General features: G+C 40.8%; 1 protein-coding gene across 1 annotated transcript in view; it reads left to right on the top strand.

Moving 5' to 3' along the window:
- LOC149444130 (proton channel OTOP2-like) overlaps positions 1-24,638 on the top strand; it is a 99,681-nt gene that overhangs the window by 42,255 nt on the left and 32,788 nt on the right. Inside the window, exons 3-5 of the mRNA XM_089654886.1 lie at positions 2,790-2,848; positions 11,863-12,002; positions 23,090-23,952. Coding sequence (XP_089511012.1) covers positions 2,790-2,848; positions 11,863-12,002; positions 23,090-23,952 — 1,062 coding nt within the window. The remainder of the gene's footprint in view (positions 1-2,789; positions 2,849-11,862; positions 12,003-23,089; positions 23,953-24,638) is intronic.

Genomic DNA, 24,638 nt, shown 5'->3' with positions numbered 1-24,638 from the left:
TTGCCCAAAAATTGTATACAAGCCAGCAGCTGGATCAAGCCTGCCTTTAGTTACACAAAACCACAGGTTTTCATTGTGCACCATTACAACTTTCTAGTGGCCGACAACATAACAACCAAGGATGTTATCAGTTGATAAGAAGGACATCAGGCACCAACACAGAATCCTTGTTTGCCCCTCCCCTGCCCCCCTACAGGAGCACTGGGACCACACTAGCTAAGTGAGAGAGAGAAACTGAGAGAGAAGAGAAACAAAGGAATACTAGTCAGTACCAGTGTGCAAAAGTGTATTTGCTTTTGAAGAATAAACCACCTCTAACGTTGGGTGTCGCACATGTGCAGAATTTGCTGCGTTCTGTAAACTATTTTAGTTATTTACATTTTGTAATGGGTGCCTAAAGACTGTGCAGAATTTTAAAGGGTGCCTGAAGACTGTGCAGAATTTTAAAGGGTGCCTGAAGACTGTGCAGAATTTCAAAGGGTTCCACAAGACTGTGCAGAATTTTAAAGGGTGCCTCAAAACTGTGCAGATTTTTAAAGGGTGCCTCAAGATTGTGCAGAATTTTAAAGGGTTTCTAAAGATTGTGCAGATTTTTAAAGGGTGCCTCAAGACTGTACAGAGTTTCAAAGGGTTCCGCAAGATTGTGCAGAATTTTAAAGGGTGCCTCAAAACTGCAGAATTTTAAAGGGTGCCTCAAGATTGTGCAGTTTTTGTTAAGGGAAGCCTCAAGATTGTGCAAAATTTTAAAGGATGCCTGAAGACTGTGCAGAATTTCAAAGGGTTCTTGAAGACTGTGCAGAATTTCAGAGGGTTCCTGAAGATTGTGCAGAATTTTAAAGGGTGCCTCAAGACTGTGCAGAATTTTAAAGGGTGCCTCAAGATTGAGCAGAATTTTAAAGGGTGCCTTAAGACTGTGCAAAATTTTAAAGGGTGTCTCAAGATTGTGCAAAATTTTAAAGGATGCCTGAAGACTGTGCAGAATTTCAAAGGGTTCCTGAAGACTGTGCAGAATTGTAAAGGGTGCCTAAAAACTGTGCAGAATTTTAAAGGGTGTCTAAAAATTGTGTAAAATTTTAAAGGATGCCTGAAGACTGTGCAGAATTTTAAATGGTGCCTTGACTGAAAAAAGGTTGAGAAACATTGATTTAAAGGGCACACAGTAGCATGGCCATTGCTTGACACAACTGAGGTTCAAATTAGCACAGACTGATGTCACTGAGCAAATTCTGCATAACGCTCTAGCCCAGTCACATTTATGCACTCTGCTGAAGACGTGCACTGTGCCCTGAAACTAGCACTGCTCTTGGGATTCCAGCAGCCTCCTGCTCTGCTAGAGAGCCTTAGATGTGAAAGCTAACAGTCATCCTCACAGGTTTTCATTAAATCACAGTATCATTTATGATGCATTTTTTAAAAATTTTTATTAGATTTTAATTTTTGCCAATAATGAATTTCAATAAAATGTGCTTATCCTTTTTGTGCCTCTTCTCCTGAGCTAAAGTACCCCCTCCCTAGATGCATTGTGCTGCACCTACACAGAGATTCCTATAGATTTTACAAGGCTGTCTTCCCAGGTCATCTCCTGAGTATCTCTGACCACAGGAGACAGTCCCAGAGAAGTCTACAGAAAACTACTGAGCAGCCAGCCTAAAGAAAGTTTACCACAAAGGGTATAAACACTGTGGAAGGCAGTGATGCTGGATATTTGTTAAGTATGAATCTGGAGAAAAAAAGAATGGTTTAGGTCAGGAGGGAGGAGAAAAAAAGGATTAGTGTACTTTGAAAGTATGCTTAAAGAATATGTAAACCCAACATTTTATATTCCTGATATGTGCCTACTGTACCATGTACTTGTATGAAAAAGTATCCTGTTCTCTTTGTATTGCTTCCTTTGTGTGAAACCCCCAGTGTTCCTGCCAATCCCTCTGCGTTCCTTTTAAAAAAAACTGACCACACTGGACAGGAGTGGTCAGTTTGCTATCAGACGTCCTGACATGCCCCCCCCCCCCCGCACAGCCTTCAACTGGGAAGATCAGTGTACTGCTCTTATGCAGCTGAGTACAGAAGGCAAAAAGGGGAAAAAAAGATGTTTGTAATTTTTTTTTAGATTTCTACACAAATGTTTAACCTTTTATTTCTATTCTAAACTGTATGGGTTGTTTTACATATACTTTAACCCCTTACAGTGTTACTAAACCCAGGACCCTGCATTCACTATATCCGGTCTCCCACAGTACACACAACATGTAAATGCAATTACTTTAATAAATATAAACTGCTACATACCTTTTCTCATCTGCAGTTAGAGCAGTCTTGTGACTTCTATCAGTGTCCAGCCCACCAATAGCTAAAACTTGTAGGAGGAGTTTTGTTTCTTCTCTAGGAGGATGAAAAACCCCTGACCTCTGCCTGGACAGTGCTGATTGGCCCTGTGCTTATCACATGCATTCTCCCAAGAAAGAAAAAAAATCTCTAGCAATACACACCAAACTGAGCATGTGCAAAATGCCTATGGTTCAGTCTGTCTTATCACGTGATAAGAGGCAGTCGCTTGAAAAAAGGGAGGAATAGAGAAGAGAGGCTCAAATGGCCTTTTTACACAATGCAGAGGATTAACCTCTTGGGTTCCACAGTGAGTATATCAAGCATGATTTACTGTATATACAGACTGATTTTACTGTTGTGGGTTTAGTAACACTTTAAGTGGAAATCATTCCCTTTTTTACTCTTCTAATACTTTTTGAATTAATGATAAAATGCTGACTAAGCAAACTGTGCTTTTCTTATAGACGTGTTTTCTTTGGATCTCCTGTAAACACTGTGTTCAGATCCATTTAATTACAACCAGGTAAGTAATTCCAAAACTGTCATTTGAAATGTGTGACAAGTTTTTTGATAACCCATTCAGGGCTAATTTTTTAATTCTACAGTGACAGAATCATTTCTACAAGTTGCTGCCTCCTCCCAAATATGTATTGACTTCTCTACTTTTAACTCTCTACTCTCTCCGCCCCCACCTCCACCTCCACCCAGTACCTCACTCACCGCCCACGAGATTGCCAACCACTTCAAAAACAAGATCGACGCAATTCGTAGGGACATTGCCACTGCTCAGACTTCCACCCCACCTAGCATCCCTCACATGATAACCCTCTCAACATCCCTCTCTTTCGACCTCGCCACTGTCCAGACCTCCACCCCACCTAACATTCCTCACACTAAAACCCCCTCAACACTCCACTCCTTCGACCTTGCTACCACTGAAGAGGTCACTAAGGTCTTCTCTGAAGCCCGCCTCACCACCTGCCCTCTTGACCCTGTCCCCTCACAACTCCTATGGTCACCCTCCTCCTCCATCCTACGCTCCCTCACTCACCTCATCTTTAATCTCTCCCTCTCTACTGGCGCATTCCCCTCCCCTCTGAAGCACGCGCACATCACTCCCATGCTTAAAAAACCCTCCCTGGATCCCACCAACCTGAACAACCTTAGATCCATCTCCCTGCTCCCATTTACATCCAAACTCCTTGAGTGCTTAGTCTATAATGGCCTGAGTTCCCACCTCACCGACAACAACCTCCTTGACCCAATACAGTCTGGCTTCCGTCCCCTACACTCCACCGAAACTGCCCTACTCAAACTCGCCAACAACCTACTAACCGCTAAAGCTAATGTCCACTATTCAGTGCTCCTACTCCTTGACCTCTCCGCGGCTTTCGACACGGATGACCACCTCCTCCTCCTCAAAAAACTACACTCTCTTGGCCTCAGAGACTCCGCTCTCTCCTTCCTATCACAGCGCTCCTTCAGTGTTACCTATAACGCTGCCACCTCCCCCTCACTCCCCCTCTCTGTTGGGGTCCCCCAAGGTTCTGTCCTTGGACCCCTTCTCTTCTCCATCTACACCTCCTTCCTTGGCCAACTAATACACTCTCACAGCTTCAACTACCATCTCTATGCCGATGACACGCAAATCTATCTCTCTACCCCTCTGTAGTTAGCTTGCAGCCTTTTGTGTGTTTACTCTTACTTCCATGCTGCTCTTGATTCCTTCACATGTGTGTCTCTCTCTGCTCACCTATGTACTAGGTGTCATCCTAGACTCCAATCTGTCCTTCCAGCCCCAGGTCCAATCACTGACAAACTCATGTAGACTCCACCTCCGCAACATCTACAAAATACGTCCGTTCCTAACCCCAGAAACTACTAAGCAACTCATTCACTCCCTTATCATATCACGACTCGACTACTGTAACTCCCTCCTCACCGGCTTACCTCACCACAGGCCAGCCCCGCTTCAGTCTATCCTGAACACTGCGGCCAGACTCATCCACTTTACTAACCACTTTGTATCCGCCACCCCCCTCTGCCAATCCCTCCACTGGTTTCCGATTGCCCAACAGATAAAACTCAAAATGCTCACATTGACGTACAAAGCTGTCCATAACACTGCCCCAAACAACATCACCGTCCTGATATCCAAATACCACCCAAAATGTACTCTCCACTCCTCACAAGACCTCCTACTCTCTAGTTCCCTGGTATCCTCCTCCCATGCCCTTCTCCAGGACTTCTCCAGGGCTTTCCCCATCCTCTGGAACTCCCTACCCCAATCCATCAGACTATCACCCACTCTCCTCTCCTTTAGGCGCACCCTGAAAACCCATCTCTTCAGGGAAGCCTAGCACACCCTCAGCTAATTGCCGATCTCCCCCACTCTTCCTACCACTTCATCCCCCACAGCTATTTCCCCCTATCCCCTCCCTCCTAGATTGTAAGCTCCAAGGAGCAGGGCCCTCAAACCCCTCGTGTATTGAATTGTATTGTTACTGTACTGTCTCGTGTACTGTCTCCCATTGTAATGTACAGCTCTGAGCAAACTGTTGTCGCTATATAAATACTGTATAATAATAATAACTACACTGTCCCTTTGAATTCTGAAGGAATTTCTGTTGAAGCGCTGAGAGACGGATGTGCGTGTGATAATTGCATGATATAGAATTAATGCTGGGCTTTTTTTGTTCAAAGGGTTGGAGTAGATCTGAACCCTAATGAACTCTGATAATGTTTAGTTTGCTAAAGTGCCATGTGTCATGTAAAATTACCAATTTTTTAAAACAATATATAAAATACTGTTTATATATTTTTTGCAACTCACTTCTGAGCTGTTCATGTCTTTCAGTCACTTGCTGTCTATGAGGCTCCGTTCAGATATAGGCATTTCTAATTGTGAGCAGAATTGTCATGATCCTGCCCTTGGTTTCAAAACACGTTGTTACATAGTTACATAGTTAGTCTGGCTGAAAAAAGACAAAAGTCCATCCAGTTCAACCATTAACAAAAAAAAAAGTTATAATCCCATACCCACAGTTGATCCAGAGGAAGGTAAAAAACCCAGCAAAATATGATCCAATTTGCTCCTGCAGGGGAAAAAAATTATTTCCCAATCCCCCAAGAGCCAATCAGATATTCCCTGGATCAACTTTACCTATAAATGTTAGTATCCAGTTATATTCTGTGTATCTAGGAAACAATCCAGGCCTTTTCTAAAGCAATCCACGGAGCTGGCCAGAACCAACTCTTGAGGGAGTCTATTCCACATTTTCACATCTCTCACTGTGAAGAAACCTTTCCATGTTTGGAGATTAAATTCCTTTTCCTCCAGACGTAAAGTGTACCCCCTTGTCTTCTGTGATGACCTCAGGGTGAATAGCTCTACACCGAGTTCACTATATGAACCACTGATGTATTTATACATGTTGATCATATCCCCCTTAATCTCCTCTTCTCAAGAGAGAATAAATTCAGTTCCTCTAATCTTTCCTCATAGCTGAGCTCCTCCATGCCTCGTATCAGTTTGGTTGCCCTTCTCTGTACTTTCTCTAGTTCCCCAATGTTCTTTTTGTGAATTGGTGCCCAAAACTGAACTGCATATTCCAGATGAGGTCTTACTAATGATTTGTACCAGGGTAAAATGATATCTCTCTCTCTGGAGTCTATACCTTTTTTAATACAAGAGAGGATTTTGCTCGCTTTAGAAAACGCAGCTTGGCATGGCATGTCATTATTAATCTTGTGATCTACCAGAACTCCCAGATCCTTCTCCACCATTGATTCCCCCAGTTGTACCCCCCTAGTATGTATGATGCATGCATATTCTTAGCCCCCAAGTGCATAACCTTACATTTATCAACATTAAACCTCATTTGCCACATAGTTGCCCAATTAAACAGTGCATTGAGGTCGGCTTGTAAATTGGAGACATCCTGTAAGGACGTTATTCCACTGCACAGCTTGGTGTCATCTGCAAAGACTGAAATGGGATTCATAATTCCAGGCCCTATATCATTTATAAATATATTAAATAGTAAGGGTCCCAACACTGAACCTTGGGGTACACCACTGACAATCCTAGGCCATTCAGAGTATGAATCATTAACCACTACTCTCTGAATATGATCTTTTAGCCAGTTTTCTATCCATTTACATACAGATTTTTCCAAGCCTGTAGACTTTATCTTACACATTAGCCGTGTGTGGGAAACTGTGTCAAACGCTTTTGCAAAATCCAAGTAAACCACGTCCACCGCCACCCCTCTGTCCAACGTTTTGCTCACCTCCTCATAAAAAGAAATCAGATTTGTTTGACAAATCTTTCATGAATCCATGCTGTCTGTTGCTTAAAATATTTTTTTTCCAGCAAGAACTCATCTATGTGGTCTTTTATTAAACTCTCCAGTATCTTCCCAACTATAGAAGTTATATTAAAAGGTCTATAATTACTTGGCAAAGATTTTGACCCCTTTTTAAGTATTGTATTTGTGTTGGTGTTAAAACGTTAAATCACACATCAGCATGTTCAGGTGCTATTAATTTCAATGGCACCTAAAAAAGCAGAGCGATTCAGCCATGATTGTACCCCTACTCATTCACATGGGGACCAGAATCTTGTTAAAGGGGGCTTCCAGATTCTGAAAAGTCACCCCCCGCACACCCCTAAAACCACTGGGCCTGGGTTGTGGGGAGGAGGCCCTTGTCCTCATAAACCTGAAGACAAGGTGCTGTAGAGGGAGGGAGTCCCCTTCCCCCAAAGCACCCCCCCCCCCCAGGGTTTTGGCCCGGTATGGTTTCGTGGCCTGCTGCATGCTCAGATAAGGGTTTGGTATGAATTTTGGGGTTGGACTCCACGCCATTCTTTTTACATTTCGTCATGGAGTTCCCCTTCAATACCAGGCACTTTTACCCCCTTCCTGCCCAGGCCAATTTTCAGGTTTCAGCGCTCTCACATTTTGAATGACAATTGCGTGGTCATGCAACACTGTACCCAATCTAAATTTTTATAATTTTGTTTGCACAACTAGAGCTTTCTTTTGGTGGAATTTAATCACCACTGGGGTTTTTATTTTTTGCTAAATTAACAAAAAAAGACAGAAAAAAAAATGTTTCTTTGTTTCTGTTATAAAAGTTTGCAAATAAATAATTGTTCTTCATAAATCTAGGCCAAGATGTATTTTACTACATGTCTTTGGTGAAAATAACCCAAATCAGTATTTATTATTTAGTCTGTAGGAAACTTATAGAGTTCACAAACTTTGGGATATATCTGAACATTGATCAATCCTGAAGTACTGACAGTCAATCTAATTTCTTGAGGCCCAGAAATGTCAGATATCCCCCAAATGACCCCTTTTTGCAAAGTAGACAGTCTGACGTATTTCATAAGAGGCATGGCGAGTTTTTTGAAGTTGTAATTTTGTCATAATTTTTTGGAAAATGAAGAAATTAAAAAAAATATTTTCACAATTTTTTTTTTTACATACTGTCACCAGTGCAGTACAGCATCATCATATAACTGGTGTGGCAGTGATCAGGGACACTGACTGGTGACAGTATGGAAAAATAGAAATTTTATAATTTTTTTCAATTTTTTTATTTTTTTTATTTTTTATTACATTTTCTCTCTTTTTTAAGATTTTTTTCATATTACACTATGACCAAAGTAGTACAATGTTACCATGGTAACATTGTACTACACTGGGGAAGTGATCAGTATTTTTTTTTTTTTACACAATTTGATTGCTTATAGCAAAGAATTTCTTTGCTATAAGCAAGCATTTTTTGTTGTGATTAGCTGTGATTGGCCATGGTTAATCACATGACACAGATGGGCTGTGATTGGCCCAGCCTGTGCATGTGATTACTGTGACCTTTCACAACTAGACACACTTGTATACAATGGATGACATGTAGGTAGCCATCCTTTGTTTACAACTGGTCACAGCAGGTCACATGGTACTGGCAACGGGGCTGGTACACAGATCTGTCATCGACCGTGCCCGAAGAACACCAGGTGTAAAACTGTGCATTTCATATATAAACACATTTTATATGTAAAATGTGTTTCAAATATAAACACATGGCATGATCTCCTGGCAGGTCCAACTCTCCATCACCCAGCTCATTGATCTGTCTGTTGGTCCTTGGTGCTGTGCTGTGGATAATCACCGTCTACCTTGAAGCTGCTCTTAGCTTGCCTCAGTGTAAGTTTGGATATAATTTGTACAATAAATTTTGATACTTTTACTGATCCGGCACCTTGGCACCTCTGTTTCCTTTGAAACAAATGAGGCTAGTAGCATTTTAAATATCAAATATTATCACTATTATCATAATACAAGATTTATATAGAGTTAATAGTTTGTGCAGCATTTTACCATGTGAGGGCAGACGGTTTAATTACAAACCAATGAAATACAGGAGGAAACAGAGGGCCATACTTGTTAGAGCTTACAATCAAGATGGAAGGGTCAATTGATACAAAAGGTAATAAATGTAGGGGATGAGCTGATGGAGAAAATACAGTACAGATATTAGGTGGGGCAGGAAAGGCTTGTCTAAAGAGATGGGTCTTCAGGGATCATCTAAATGTACACAGAGTAGGAGACAGTTAGACAGATTGGTGTATGGAGTTTGATAGGATGAGAGAGACTCAGGAAAAGTCCTGAAGGCAGCATGGGAGGAAGTGACAAGGGAACTAGAGCGCAGAAGGTCTTGGGAGCAATGAAAAGAATCATTTGGTTGGTATTTTGAGAATTAGGGTAGTGATGTAGCTGGAGGCAGAGTTGTGGATGGCTTTGTAAGTTGCTGTTAGTATTTTGAATTGAATTCGTTGGGAGAGTGGAAGCCAGTAGAGGGATTGGCAGAGAAGAGTAGCAGATGCTGAATCGCTGGTAAGGTGGATGAGTCTGGCAGCAGCATTCATGTTGGAATGAAGAGGGGATAGCTTATGTAAAGGTAATCCAATGAGGAGGGAGTTCCAGAAGTCAAGGCAAGAGATGATCAAGCAGTGAATTAGAAGCTTTGTGGTGTCATTGGTTAGATTAAGGTAGCAAGCTTTGGGCAGTGATTGGATGTGGGACCAAAAGTATAGTTCAGAGTCCTTGATAACACCTAGCACCTTAGCATGCAGGGGCGGGTTATATAGTTGTGCCTTCAGTCTTGACAGAGAATTCAAGGAAGAGGCACATGGGGGAGGAAATATTATGAGGTTGGTTTTGGATAGACTGAGTTTAAGGAAGTGGTGTGACATCCAGGATGATATGTCGGTTAGTAGATAAATGATGCGTGTGGAGACTGATGGAGTGAGCTCTGGGGTAGAGAGATAGATTTGGGTGTTGTCAGCGTAGAAATGGTATTGGAAGCCATGGAAGGCTATCAACTGACCCAGGGAGGAGGTGTATATCACGAATAGGAGAGGTACAAGAATAGAACCTTGGGAGACCCTGATGGAGAAAGGAAGAGGATAAGAGGTGAGTGAGTGAGAGAAGTGAGATTATAATTGATGCTGAAGGTGCGGTGAGATAGGTAGGATGAGAGCCAGTAAAGAGTGCAGTCACGGAGACCAATGGAGTGGAGTTTTTTGAGAAGGAGGGGGTGGTCCACTATACCAAAGGCAGCAGAAAGGTCCAGGAGTATAAGTACAGAATAGTTTACATTGGTTTTGGCCGTTTGTAGATTGTTTGTGGGTTTTAGGAAGCTGTTTCTGTGGAGTGTTGTAAGCAAAATGCAGAATGAAGGGGATCAAGAAGGTTATTTTGAGTGAGATGCTCTCATAGTTGTAGACTAGACACTCAAGGAGTCAATCCTATTTTTAAGTAATTGGCAATCTTCTGAGCAGTGTTTGAGGTAATGGGTGAAGGCAGTGTGGAGGCAGAATAGTATTTTTGAAGGGCATATCTATATTGGTTGAAATCTTTCTGAGACCTAGTCTTACGCCACAGGCACTTGAGCACAGCTGCATTTTTTCAGACTTCTGGTGTTATATGTTTGCCAAGGTTGTAAGGGTTGGGACCTGAATTTGTGTGCTGATAAGTGGTCAACCATGTTTAGGATGGATGATAGTGAACTATCCTGGGTCTACGCGTTTCGGACAAAGCTGCTTGGACCTTGGATGCTTTTGTATCAGACTTGACGATCACAGGTGTGAGCACTCCACAATGAAACTACGCATGCAATTCTCTGACTGGGAGATCTCATGTGCCAACCGGCCTGTGGAATTATTGTAATGTAATGAAACAAGCAGGCATAGGGGAGCAGTAGACCAAGCAAGGGGTTAAGCAGAGTCCACTCTGGCATGCTATATGAACAAAACATGTCATTGTGGAGTGCTCATACCTATGATGATAAAGTATTAAGTTGAATTTGATATAAGATACCCTCACATTGGTACAGAGTTCCCATCTCCTTCATAAATTTAATTAGCACTTACTGCATACCTGCTTCTTACCTGCAGGAAAGCATTTGGCATTCAGAGAATGCACAAGTATTCCTACTCCTTAATCACTTGATTCCCACATCCATGCTAAAAAGCAGGCAGAATACCGAACAGTACCTGCATCTGATTGGATACAGGGGCTTTTTGGGTAGTGGGGTGATGAATCACTCCTTATTCAGATGTGTATTTTTGTGTGTAAATACAAACTTGAGCTGAAATGCTGGTATTACTTCTCATGTTGGTTTTCATTCTTTGCAGACTTTGGGGTTATTTATTAAAACTGGAGAGTGTAAAATCTGGTGCATCTCAGCATAGAAACCAATCAGCTTCCAAGTTTTATTGTCAAAGCTTAATTGAACAAGCTGAAGTTAAAAGTTGATTGACTACCATGTACATCTGCACCAGATTTTGAGTACATCGGTTTTAGTAAATCTCCAACATGGTTTAACAATAGTAAGCTGTCAATGGTGGACACTGATATTCTGGTAAAGTTGTAAAATTTATCAGGATAGGTTCTGATTTCCTCATACATCAGGAAAAAAATATCCCCTAGTTAGATGCTGGGATGTTAGGGGATGCACCCATCTTCACACCATTTGCCTTTCTCTGCCTCAGGGCCGATTCACAACAGGCACGTTCTATGCGCATTTTCCACATTAGAGGTGACTGCACTGCCCTTGTAATCTGTATGCAGATTACAAGGCAGTGCGTTTGTGGCCACCAAATCTCATGGTACTTTAGTATTATGTAGTTTGGTGCAGTGTATCAGTGGATCAGGAGTGCAATGTCAGACTTCTGCAAGTATATATTTGTTTTTTAGGTATCTTAAAATATTACAATTGTAGACTAAAATATATCAAAGTTCTCATTCACAAACGAAAAACCTGTTAAAAAAATGCTATTCTTGCATATTGTACATTGTAGGTGTTCCACTACATCACATAATTACCACTAATAGAACCCTAAATATCAGATACTCCACCCAAGCATGGGCAAGAATGTTATTGTTTCTGCCTATAAAACTTTATCTGAGCTTTATGATTTTTCAAGTTGGCCCTCTTATATCATTATACTGTTTATCTTCTCAGGTGCTTTCTGATGTTGATGTTGACGTTAAATCTGACTATCTGGATTATCACAGTTACTGAAGAATCCAGACATCACACAACTGAACTGAAGTTGTACTTTCGCAGAAAGGCTTCAAAAATGAATAGCAGCGAAGATCAAGGTACAAGCATTTTTTTTAGTTTAACTTCATTTTCGTTTCATGAGCACTTTCCCCAGAGCTACAACAATGTTCACACCTAAACGTTTTCCTGACTCTAAGCTAATGGCAATAAACAGGGAAGGATTAGAACCCCTGCCAGGTTTTATTTTTTTTTTTACCTACTGAGAGAATTCACTCCCTCTGAATGAGGTAAAATCTTCTAGTTACTGTATATTACCAGAGCAGGAATAGAGGAGAAATCTTTCTTGTTCAATATATTTATTAGAGAAACACGTAGGTTTACAGATCACAAATATAAATAAATAAACAAAAATAAATATAACAATAAACGTTGGTTTGTAAAATTCTGTTGTCATAAGTGGCAACATTTTGAAAATGTAATGAGTACAATAAAGGATTGATTGCATAAGAAAACATCACAGAGTAAGTAATAACTAATAGAACATTCTTAGGTACCCTGTCACACAGGGAGCATGAGGCACACAAAGCTCCAAGGCGTCCTAATCAGAGTGATTTGTAACACATCTTATTGTGAACGGAAAATGCAATCAAAGAAGGAAAGGAAAGAAGGAAGGAGAGAAAAAAAATGAACTGGTAAGAAAGAGGTGAAGAGAAAAGAGGAAAGGTTAGGAGAGGGGGTGTTTGGAGGTTTCCAAAAGCTATCAACATCCATGAAACCAGCAGAGGAGTCTGCACGCTCTGCTTGTGTCAATCAGGGTTCTAACAGAGTGATCAAAATTAGGTAGCAAAAAGTTGTCTATCCAAGGTTTCCAAACTTTTAGGTGTTTTGGAATATGATCCAAGATCATGGCCTCAATTGCTATGAATCATGGATTGTGTTATTCTGTGCTTCACCTCGAGAATACACAAGGAGGGTTTCTTCCATGATCTAGCAATAGTTTCCTTTGAAGCAGTAGTGATGTATAATAATAACTTAAATTGTACCATCATCAGGTCCTGGGGACATGCTATGGTTGGGTCAGGTGTAAATTGTGTGTGCAACAGGAGCAAAAGCATGCCAAATACTTCAGTCCAGAATGAGAGAACTGCCAGGCAGGTCCACCATATGTGCAGGTGTGTACCTTCATCAGAGCAAACCCTAAAACAATATGATGGGTACAAGGGCAAAATTTTAGCTATCCTAGCCGGAACTAAGTACCATCAGGTTAATACTTTATTATTAGTTTCCAAAGCTAATATGTTAATGGAAGATGATTTTTGTATTTCCTCAGATTTCAGACCAATCTTTTGGTTCTAGCTGAGTATCAATGTCAGCAGCCCACCAGGAGGCATAATTTGGTAGTGACAGTTTTGTGATAGAAAGTAAATGAGTGTAGATTTTGGAGATCAGGTATGGTGCCCTGGGGTCTGTGGAACAAATACGTTCATAGAAGATTTGAGTCTGCAGATCTGTCCAACCCTTGATGCATGTGGAGAAGAAATGTTTAATTTGGAGATATTGAAAAACTTCCGAAGATGGAACTTGAAATTGTTCTTGCAATGAAACAAAAGAATAAAAAGAGGTGTTCATGACTAGATGGCCTAAGGGTAAGACCCAAAGAAACTCCATATATGGAAGTAGGCCGGGGACACAGTACCTGGATAAAAAGCTTGATTATGGAGGAAAGATAAGAGGTGGATATGCGGTGATTGTAGGCTACAAAAGGTTTTTAATAAGTCCCATATTGACAAGTAGTGTAATGTAATGGGGTTCGTAACTAGTCTATGTTCCTTGGGGTGAAGCTAAAGGAGGTTGTCCACTACTAGTGGATCACATTCTGCCACTTCCAGGCTTAGCCAGAGTGGGGCCTCCTTCACAGTGTGGTATTGGGCTAGATAGGCTAACTGAGCGGCCTGATAGTATTTAAAAAAATTAGGTAGCCCTAAGCCACCATTGAGGTTTGAACGCATAAGAACCTCCTTAGGCAAAATCGGTTTGACCTGACCCCTAATATACAGCAAGGAACAGAAGTATTTGAACACCCTGCGATTTTTATGTAGAACATAATATTTATGTTCCGCAGTGCAAGACAAATAAATTCTTTAAAAATCATACAATGTGATTTCCTGATTTTTTTTTTTTAATTCTGTCTCTCAGAGTGGGAATGCACCTACAATGTAAATTTCAGACCCCTCCATGATTCCTAAGTGGGAGAACTTGCAAAATCGCAAGGTGTTCAAATACTTCTGTTCCTCACTGTAAGAGTTAACCTGGCATTGTAGTATTCTCAAGTAATGTGAGGGAACCGTAACGGCCAGAACTTTAAACAGGTATAATATTTTAACGAGTAGAATCATGTTAACTGCTATTACGTGACCTAGCCAAGAGACTTATAAATGGGGACCATCTGGAAATTAATGTGGTTAGATGGGTTAGCATCGCCAGGTAATTTGCTTGACATAAAGTAGAAGGATGGGAAGTCAATTTGACACCCATTTAAACGAAAGTGCAGATAGTAGTTGTGCAAGGGTTGAGGAGGGGAGAGTAAGATTTAAGGCCTTTGACTTTTGTTGTTTCCCTTCCAAACCCAACACCAGGGTAAAATGCTCCAAGGTATGGAATAAGTTAGGCGTAGTTATGAGAGGTGCAGTAAGAAACAATAGGATATCCTCTGCAAACAGACATAATTTGTGTTGATAACCAGCCACTTCAATGCTTTGGATATTGGGATTCATGCAAATCAGCACAGCCAGTGGTTCTATAGTGAGTGCAAATAAAAGTGGCGATAGGGGGCAGCTCTGTCTAGTTCCTCGTGAGATATTGAAGCGATTAGACTTGTATCCAGCATATTTAATATATGCTTGAGGGTGTGAGTAGAGAGATAAGACCCATAAGAAATTGGGACCAAAGCCCCATTTTTCTAATACAGAGTGCAAGTACAACCATGACAGTGTATCGAATGCTTTATGCACATCTAGAGATAAAAAGTAGGCAGGTAGGTGATGGTGATGTACCACATAAGCCAAGAGGGAAGCACAGTGCATGTTATCAGCTGCGTCTGCGGGATGAAACCTACTTGGTCTTTCTGAACTAGGGTACCAATAAAAGGGTTCAATTGGAAAGACAGGATCTTGGCCAAGATCTTGACATCTAAATTAAGTAGTTATATCGGTCTATAATTAGACCATATAGTTATGTCTGAGTTAGGCTTAGGGATCATGGCGATGATTACTGTGAGTGTTTCTGGTCTGAAGGACTGCTGCTGAAGCTGAAGGACTGAGTAGCGCATTAAATGAATTAGTCATAAGCAAAGTTAAAAAGTCTGGAAATTTTTTATAATAAAGGCAGGTAGACCATCTGGTCCAGGGCATTTTTTTTCGTTTTTAAGGATTTAATGGCCTGCAGTACTTCTTCAGTAGATATCGAGCAGTCAATTGACAAACGGTGATTCGCTTTCAGGGATGGCAGTGGCATATTAGCAAAAAGAGTGTCAGCTTGAATAGAAGAAAATGTTGTGCGATCAGCATATAAGTGAGAAAGACGAGTTTGAAACTGATGGAGGACCTTGATAGGGTCACTCGTATAAACATCTTTAGCCAATTTCAAACAGATAGGTTTCCTCTCTGTCTAGCTGTCGGAGGCATAAAGCCAATAAAGTGTCAGGTTTGTTAGCTTTCATATAATAATTATAGTGGGATCTTCTGAGTGCTTTTTCGGCTCCTTCTGTTAATTGCAAACCTAGTTCCACTTTGGTCTTATCGAGCTGAGTTTTATTATACAGAGTGGGATGAGCCTGAAAGGTTAAGAATTGTGATTGGTATGTTCTTTCCAAGTCCCGTTGACGGGCACTCATCAGCGAACAGGACTGTTTGAAAATTAGTCTTCATGTATTTTTCTGCCCAATGCAGCCGTTTCTGCTTGTGAGCATTGGTTAGTGGTGGCTGAATAGAAGGTTTATGCACAGTTGCAAGACTCTGGAGGACTCTACACCTTGATGTCCGTGGGACTCCAGAGGCACCAGCAGCTTCAAATATCTGTTTGCTGCTATGTAATGGTATTTTAGCAGCTGCTCTCTTGATCCGATGCATGGATCTGGAAGAAATCTTCCTCAATGTGCCTTTATCTGCACTAACCCGTATGTGCTCTGAATCAGCCACAAATCTCTTAATAGTGCGATGATCACGCTTAAGTTTTCATAAAATATCTAATGTTTTCATACCACGTCCAAGGCATTGAACTATTTCACTCTTTTCAGCAGCAGAGAGATCCTTTTTCTTCCCCATATTGCTTGAAAATGGTGCTCTGCTTAATAATGTGGAACACCCTCCTTTAGTAGTTTTTCCTTAAATTGGGCTTACCGGCCAATCTAATTATCACAGGTGTCCGAGATTGTTTTCAGTGATCAAAAGTGCCCTGACACACAATGCCATCCATGAGTTAAACTGAAAAACAAAATATTTAATCTTTGTGACACTTAAATAGAATTTGCATAATCATTTGGAACAGGGTATATATATATATATATATATATATATACACAGTATATACACAAAAACATTTTGCCTTGCATTTCTATTTTTTTTTTTTATAAGAGAAGTTCACAATAACAAGAGATACTCATGAAGGTATCCAGCCCAACAAATTCACATTTTTCATACACATTCGGATGCATTATAAAATACAAATCTGACATTCTCTCTATTCGCAAGGAGCATACAAAACATTGCACTGTGACATGATAGGAGAAAGAAAAAAATGTTGGCATGAAATATTCAGGAAAACTCTCAAAATTCTGATTTTGAAAATCGTCTCAAGGAATACTTATGACTTGGCAGGGAGTCAGGGGAAGGTAGAGCCAGGGAAGAGGGGACTGTAAGGAAAGGGAAGTATATACTCCAATCCAGGGGAACACAGAACCAAAGAAACCTAGAGGTGGTAAAGGGTACATACAGTAGAAGGTAAAAAAAAGGACTGAGAGGGATAGAAGGACTTGGGTAAGAGGGAAATATGTATTCCCTCTCTCTCTCCTAACCCCTCATGCATGACCCAAAGAGCAGAGAGTAATTTGATGGGGCCCAGCATCAGTAACGGTTCACTATGTACCAGTCATAATATTTTCCCAGAAATGGGGAGGTGTGACAAAGGCTCAAAACACTTGTTTGTATTTGGATGAGAATTTAAATTTCCTCCCAATAAAACCATCTTTTGGTTTATTTAGAACCCTTGTGCCTAAGGGCAGAAGCAAGATCTTCTATTTCTTGGATGTCATTGTCATCTGTCGCTTTGTACCTGGATTTTTCTGGTTTTTGTGCTGCACATCTATTCACCACAAGAAGATCTGAGTCCCTGCAGCATGTATTCTGCTTACCGTTGCTGCCCCTTGGACTCGTTAGCTCTACCTGCCTTCCAGCTGCAGTCAATCTGCAATCAGCTTAGCCTTTATCCCTTTCCCGTCCAGGGAGCCCACTACAGTCACCTTTCAGGTTTTGAGCACTCTGCAAGGAGGAAATGATCCTATCCCTGATTGACTCTACCTTTCTGCCTGTTATCCTTGGGTATCTGTGCTTGCAAAAAACAGAACCCTTCTTTTGACTGGGTTAATGGAGATTTAACCTCCTAGGGGTCGTATTGTCAACAAAACTGTATACATCAGTGTTTCTCAACTCCAGTCCTCATGGACCCCCAACAGGTCATGTTTTCAGGATTTCCCTCAGATGAAACAGCTGTGGTAATTACTAAGGCAGTGAAACTGATCAAATCACCTGTGCAAAATAATGGAAATCCTGAAAACATGACCTGTTGGGGGTCCATGAGGACTGGAGTTGAGAAACACTGGTATACATCATCCCAAAAGACTATCTCACAGTCTACTGGCTTCTGTAACTATACCTCCAAACGAACGTGCTTCAAAAATACCACACCTTTGCAGATGTGTTGTGCAAGAAAAAAGCAGAGGTTCTACCCCAACATCGTTCTTTTGACTGTACAATAAACCTAATCCCTGGAGCACCTCTTCAAAAGGGAAAGACATATCTGTTGACACCACCTAAACAAAAGTCCATGGAGGAGTTTAGTACAACTTGGAGAGAGATGTAATCTGTGCCTCTTCTTCTCCAGTAGGGGCAGGTTTTTTTCTTTGTTGAAAAAAAAATGGGGGTCTCTGCCCATGTATGGATTGAGGTTTACACCAAATCACTGTAAAGAACTCTTATCCTCTGCCTTTTATGCTAGAGTTATTTGATGTTCTTAACAGAGCTTTTATTTTCACTAAGCTGGACCTGCGAGGAGCCTATAACCTGATTTATATAAGAGAAGGTGATGAGCGGAAGACTGCATTCAACACTCACATACCATTTAGACTCTGTAACGCTCCTGCTGTCTTCCAGTGTTTCATGGATGAGGTATTTCCTAACTTCAGAAACAAGTTTGTGACAATTTACCTGGATGACATCTTAATGTTTTTTAAGACTCACCTAGGACACATTTCACATGTAAAACAAGTACTATAGCGACAGAGACTCATCTCTACACCAAAAGTGAAAAATGTAGCTTTCATCAGAGCAGCATACCATTTCTGAGTTACATTATAAGCCCTGAAGGTTTTCAAATGGACCCTCAAAAAGTTGCTGCTGTCCCGCAGTGGCCACAGCCAAACACCTTGAGAGGGCATCAACGTTTTTAGAATTTGCCAATTACTACAGGTGTTTCATTAAAGATTTTTCCTCTATTGCTGCACCTCTTACTGTATGACCAAGAAGGGGGTGAATTACAAAGTATGGTCTTCTGAAGCAGTGCCAGCTTTCCAGATTTAGCAAGGCTCCAATTCCTCAGCGTCCTAACTCAGAACTCCAGTATATTGCTAAAGTTGATGCATCTGAAGTAGGGATTGGTGCAGTGCTGTCTCAAAGACAACCAGAATCAGGTAGAAATTTTCTCCTGCTGAAGTCAACTATGATGTAGAGTATCAAAAACCATTGGTTATTAAACTCGCACTGTCTGAATGGAGTCATCTTCTGGACGGAACTCAAAAGCCTTTTACCATACTGACAGACCATAAAAATCTGTTGTATCTTCAGGCAGCTAAACTGTTGAATTCATGTCAAGCCCAATGGGCTCTTTTCTTTTCACATTTCAATCTTTATCCTCTCTTATGTTTATCCTCTCTTATGCACAAGAACAAGAAAGCTGATGCTATCCTATGACTGATCAGTCTTGGGTTCCTACCAAAGATTTGCATGCTCTTGTGACTTTCATACCGCTTTCCCCACTAAACCCCCGGAGGGGTCAATTGGGGGGGGGGGGGTCTGTCATGCAACTAGGTGGCTTTGAACCTGGATCCTTCTGGTTTTGGTGCTGCACCTCTATTCACTCTGAAACAGAAAGATCTGAGACTCTGTAACATGTACTCTGCTTGGTGCTTCTGCCCCTTGGACTCTTTAGCTCCACCTGCCTTCCAGATGCAGTCAATCTGCAATCAGCTCAGCCTTTAAATAGCTCTGTGCCCATTTGTGTGAATTTGTTCCCTGGGTGCCTGATTACTCGACTACCCTTCTGCCTGATGATTCTGCTTTCCTCTGCCAGACTGTGTATAACCTCTGCCTATCCTTGACTAGTCTTCCAGATTCAGACTTTTTGCCTTTCTGCCAGATTTGTTGCTGACCCGGCCTGCATAACTATGCTTATGCCAAACCCTCAGCCTAAGCTCCACTTTGGGCTCTGCCTTACAACAGGTACCTTACAGTCCTTCACCCTGGAAAACCATTGTAGTAAGGTCAGCGGTGGGTATGTTTCCTTGTTTCCAGGAGCTCAAGATACAAGCCTTGAAAGCATTCAATAAGTGGATTACAAGTGACTTTTTAAGTCTCTTCTGAGACATGGGCTTGAGGTGAAGCAATACCGCTTCAGATTTATCATCCAGCATAAAACGTATGACTTGCTGAATGATCTCCAGGACTGACTGCCAAAAAGGGCGCAATATAAGACATTTCCAGAATATATGTACAGTAAAAGGTAGCCCAGTTGGCTGCTGCAGTTCCAGCAAAGTGGGTTATTGTGTGGAAAAAGTTTGGCAAGGAATATCGAAGTCCTATACCATCTGGTCTAAAGCTTGTAGGAAATCACTGCCTAAAATAAGGGTTTCTTGCATAAACTCCTCTAGTCTAGAAAGGATGGATTCAAGAAAGGAGATCTGGTCAGAAATCATAAAGTATACATTTGTCTGAAGAAAGGGTTTTTCATAATGTGACTCTTCAGAAACAAGAATCTTTCCTCTATATCCAAGGCAAGGATCTGCCAGGGTACTGATTTGGAAAACAATATGCTTGTGCCTTTTGATCTGGAGGATTGAGATACACTTTGGTATACCATAGAAAACAGTTAATATGCAATTTTGGAATTTTATCAGACCTGAAATGCATTTCCTGTGAAAATACAATGTGAGCTTTTTGTCTTTGAAGGTCATTCAAACACATTGTATATATTTTGTGGGCATTCTAGATGTCCTATCTTTGGGGTTTTGCGAGTGCATGCATGCACCCCCGGCTGACTTGTGTTGTGATTGGCTAGAGCAAAGGTTTGTCAGCAGGTTTCAGCCAATGATTTTGGCTGTATACCTGCTGATCGGTTGTAGCCAATCATAGCACAGAGTTCTGTGTTTACAAAAACATAGAACTCTGTACACAGACAGTGATCTGGCTGTTTCTTCCCCCTGTTTCTTCTCAAGCATGAGTTCAGGGAGAATAGCAGCCAGATCTGTGAGTAAAAGCAGCACAAATTACACACATTGCACTTGTTAGGCACACAGGTAACCCCTTGATTGACCCCTCAATGTATACCCCTTCCCAGTCAATGTTATTAGTACAGTGTACAAGTATCATCGATCACTGTGTGTCACTAGTGTCATCAGTGTCAGTCAGTGTCTCTCCCAGCCAGTGTCTGTTAGCGCCAGATTGTCCACCACACTAACACAGTCATGTTAAAAGTCGTTGATCACCGCCATTGCAAGTATAGTGGTTATAGCCACATAAATTGCAGTATTTATACCATAGTTTGTAGATGGTACAACTTTCATCCAAACTAAATACTATACAGTTATTGGGATTTTTTTGCTACCAAAGACATGTAGCAGAAAACATTTGGGCAAAATTTTTTGAAGAAATGTGATTTTATTGGATGTGTTTTATAACAGAAAGTAGTAAATGTCAAAAAATTTTTTGTTTATTTAATAAAAAATAAAAAACCCAGTGGTAATCAAATACCACCAAAAGAAAGCTCTATTTGTGTAAAAAAAAAAAAAACTTCATTTAGGTACAATGTTGCATGACTGAGCAATTGCCAGTTAATCGCTTAAGGACTAAGGACCGCCGTATAGCAGATATACAGTGCAGCACCTGTGCACAGAATCATGTATATATACACGTGATTTTGCATGTCCAGGTAGGGGTCCCTACCCACGCCACCATTCGTGGGCACGGATGTCAATCACGGCGTCCCGCCCGGTAATTACCAGCTGGTGCCCGTTGATTATCGAGCATCTCCAACGGGGAGAAAGATTGTTTTGTTTAAAAACAATCTTCCTCCCTGTCAGCTCGAGCACACTGCTTGGGATGGCTGTGCACAGTACAGCCATCCTGATCAGTGTGCTTACAGTGAAGAACACCCCCCCGCCCCCTAGTAAAACACTCCCAGCACACAGTTAACCCTTTGATCTCCCCTCACATTAACCCCTTCCTGCCCAGTGTCAGCGCTTTTTTTTTTTTAGCACTGATCACTATATTGGTGTCACTGGGGTATCAGTGACACCACGTTAGTTCCCCCCAGTGTCAGAATGCCCGCCGCAGTAAAAGTTACTGATCGCCACCATTTGTAAACGCTATAACTTTCACGTAAACCAGTTAATTTTACACGTATGGGGATTTTTTTTAGCAAAGACATGTTGCACAATACATTTTGGCCTAAATTTATGATGAAATTAGATTCTTTTAATTTGTTTACTGGACATGTTTAATAGCAAAAAGTCCCAAATATTGTTTTTTTCTCAAAATGTTCTGTCTTTTTTTGCTTATAATGCAAAAAATAAAAAAGGCACAGGCAATCAATTACCACCAAAATTTGTGGGAAAAAAAGGACATAAATTTGATTTGGGTGCATCGTTGTATGACCGCACAATTGTCAGTTAAAATAACACAGTGCCATAACGCAAAAAATGGCCTGGTCATGAAGGGGGGTAAATCCTCAAGAGGGCAAGTGGTTAAATTAGCACAGTGTTAAATAGCAAAAATGCCCTAGTCATGAAAGGGATAAAACCTTCTGGAGGACAAGTGGTTAAATGTTTATTATATTGTTTTGCACTCATCTTTCAAAGATCAATGTGCACTATAATTTTGTTTTTGGAGAGAATGTACATTGGTTTAAAGACCATTTTGTATTTATTTGTTTAAAGCTTTAGAAAAATGATGCTTCTATTATTTTTTTCTTTTTAAAACTAATCCTTTATTAAAAGAAAAAATCATAATACTGTTTATGTTTATTAATCTGATTTTTCTAATAGAAAACCCAACATGGGCTGCATTCTTGTTGGTAGCCTCTGTTAATTGACTAATCCTGATAGGTCAGGAACTGTCCCTTTTTGGAGTCATTCGGTATGGTGTGTGTAAGATCTGATCTATATTACTATTCAGCTGTTGCAGTTTCCTGACTGCAAGAGTTAAAAAATGAAATATTCACTTGATATATTCCATATTTAACTGATTAAAAAGAAAGAAAAACTGATAGACCCATATTGTGGTTTTAACATTTATGCAAGGGAGTTTATTCCCTTGATATGTTATAATAAGATTTATACAGCATTTGGTATGTGGAACTGCTATTGTTGTGGAATTATGATTTTGACATTAGACATTCGGGTGGGAAAGGTGTAATATATCTGTAAGGTTTCATTTGCAGCCCCCAAATGGGGAGATTTCTCTTCTCTTCCTGTCAAAACAGATGTTGATGGGAAATCTCACCAGTAGGGATACAGACTGCAACAAGGTTAGAAACTGAAGTACATTTTCTATGGGTTAATTTTACCTAATTTTTTAAAACTGTTTCCAACATGAAACTGGACTTATATTTACGTACAATTCCATATGTCTTTTCTCAACAGATGGCGATGAAGATGACAACAGATGTGGATGCTCATACAAATGTGGCATTAACAAAAGAGTTTTTATGTACTTGTACCCCTTTAATATTGAGTACAACCTCTTTGCTGCAGCAATGATCTATATCATGTGGAAGAATGTCGGACGCAAGATTGACGAAAATGCTTTTTTCCACCATGGGCTGGGGCCAGGTGTTCGTCAACACATTCCACTTCTGGGTCTTTTTTCTGGTTTGGCCATTCTGATTACAGGACTAGTAATGTTTATCTTGTATGAAGTGAGTAGAGATAATCCTCATAAACTTTGGGTATCTTTGACTGCTTTCTACTTCTTTCATTTGATCAGTCTTTTTCTTATGTGCCTGGCCAATGTTGTGGGAATCGTCATTTTCAAGCTGGATAAGAGAAACATGTGCAATCAGAAGAACCCAAGTCGGAGCTTAGATACGGTTCTACTTGTGTTGGCAACATTAGGCCAATATGGAATTTCATATTATTCTCTTATAGCGATGGTATCCACCGTTCCCTTAAGCCTCATGTGTGGTTTATCATTTTCCTATTCTGTACTGATGATTACTCAACACTTCCTTCAAAATGATTTTATAATAGAAGGACTGCACCGTCTTCCCCCCACCAACTTACTTAATGCTCATTCAGGAACGAGTTCTCCCATGCCTGTGGAACAACATGATTCTATTAGACGTACATCTGTGCAGGAGAATGAAAACAAATTGTCCCCAACAAGCCCTCCAAGGAATCAAAGAATGTCGAGAAGATCAACTCTGGTGGGAAGCATCAGGAGCCATCTGAAGAAAAGGAAAACAATGAAGGATGTTTACCTGTTTCTCTTCCTCTGTAACATTACAGTAAGTAATCCATGTCTTTGTGTCCTAGTCATAAACAGATCTATGCGTTAAGGTAAAAAAACCTTTTGGGTACCACTCCCACCTCAGCCCACTTATACTTAACTGGGCCTCATCTCGATCCAGCAATGTGCATGAGAGCCGCAGATCTTCTGGGCCTCTCTCTCCTCATTGGCTCACACAGCAGTGAGAGCCCTTGCCTCCTGCTGCTGTCAATTACAGCCAGTGAGTCAATGAGGAGAAAGTGGGGGATGGGGGTGAGCCACACTCTGTGTGCAAATGGGGGCACTCTGGCTTCAAGTGGTATACTGGGGAAGATAAAATTAGTTTATATACAGATGATATTCTTCTTTACTTAGGTGACACCCAACAATCACTGATCTTATTGATGTACTGTATATGATATCTTCTTTTGGCAACCTTTCTGGTTTTAGAATAAACTGGGATAAATCCATTCTGTTATCCTTAGACCCGTTAATGAGGGACCTGCCCTCCGTCACCTCTATGATTAAAATAGTTGGCTCCTTTAAATATCTGGTAGTGTTTGTTCACCCAACAGTCCCTAAGTATTTTGAATTAAATTTATCCCCACTACTGGTTAGATTTAAGTGGAAACTTAAGTTCTGGTGCAAGCTCCCTCTCGGGGTGGACGGCTGCTCTAATCTCATTAAAATAATTTGGACACCCCA

The sequence above is a fragment of the Staurois parvus genome, unplaced genomic scaffold, assembly GCF_062004578.1.
Source record: "Staurois parvus isolate SC_StPar_1 unplaced genomic scaffold, SC_StPar_1.0 ptg000813l, whole genome shotgun sequence".
NCBI classification, from domain to species: Eukaryota; Metazoa; Chordata; class Amphibia; order Anura; family Ranidae; genus Staurois; species Staurois parvus.
Note: the sequence above shows the minus strand (reverse complement) of the source record. Positions and strands in the feature narration are given on the sequence as shown.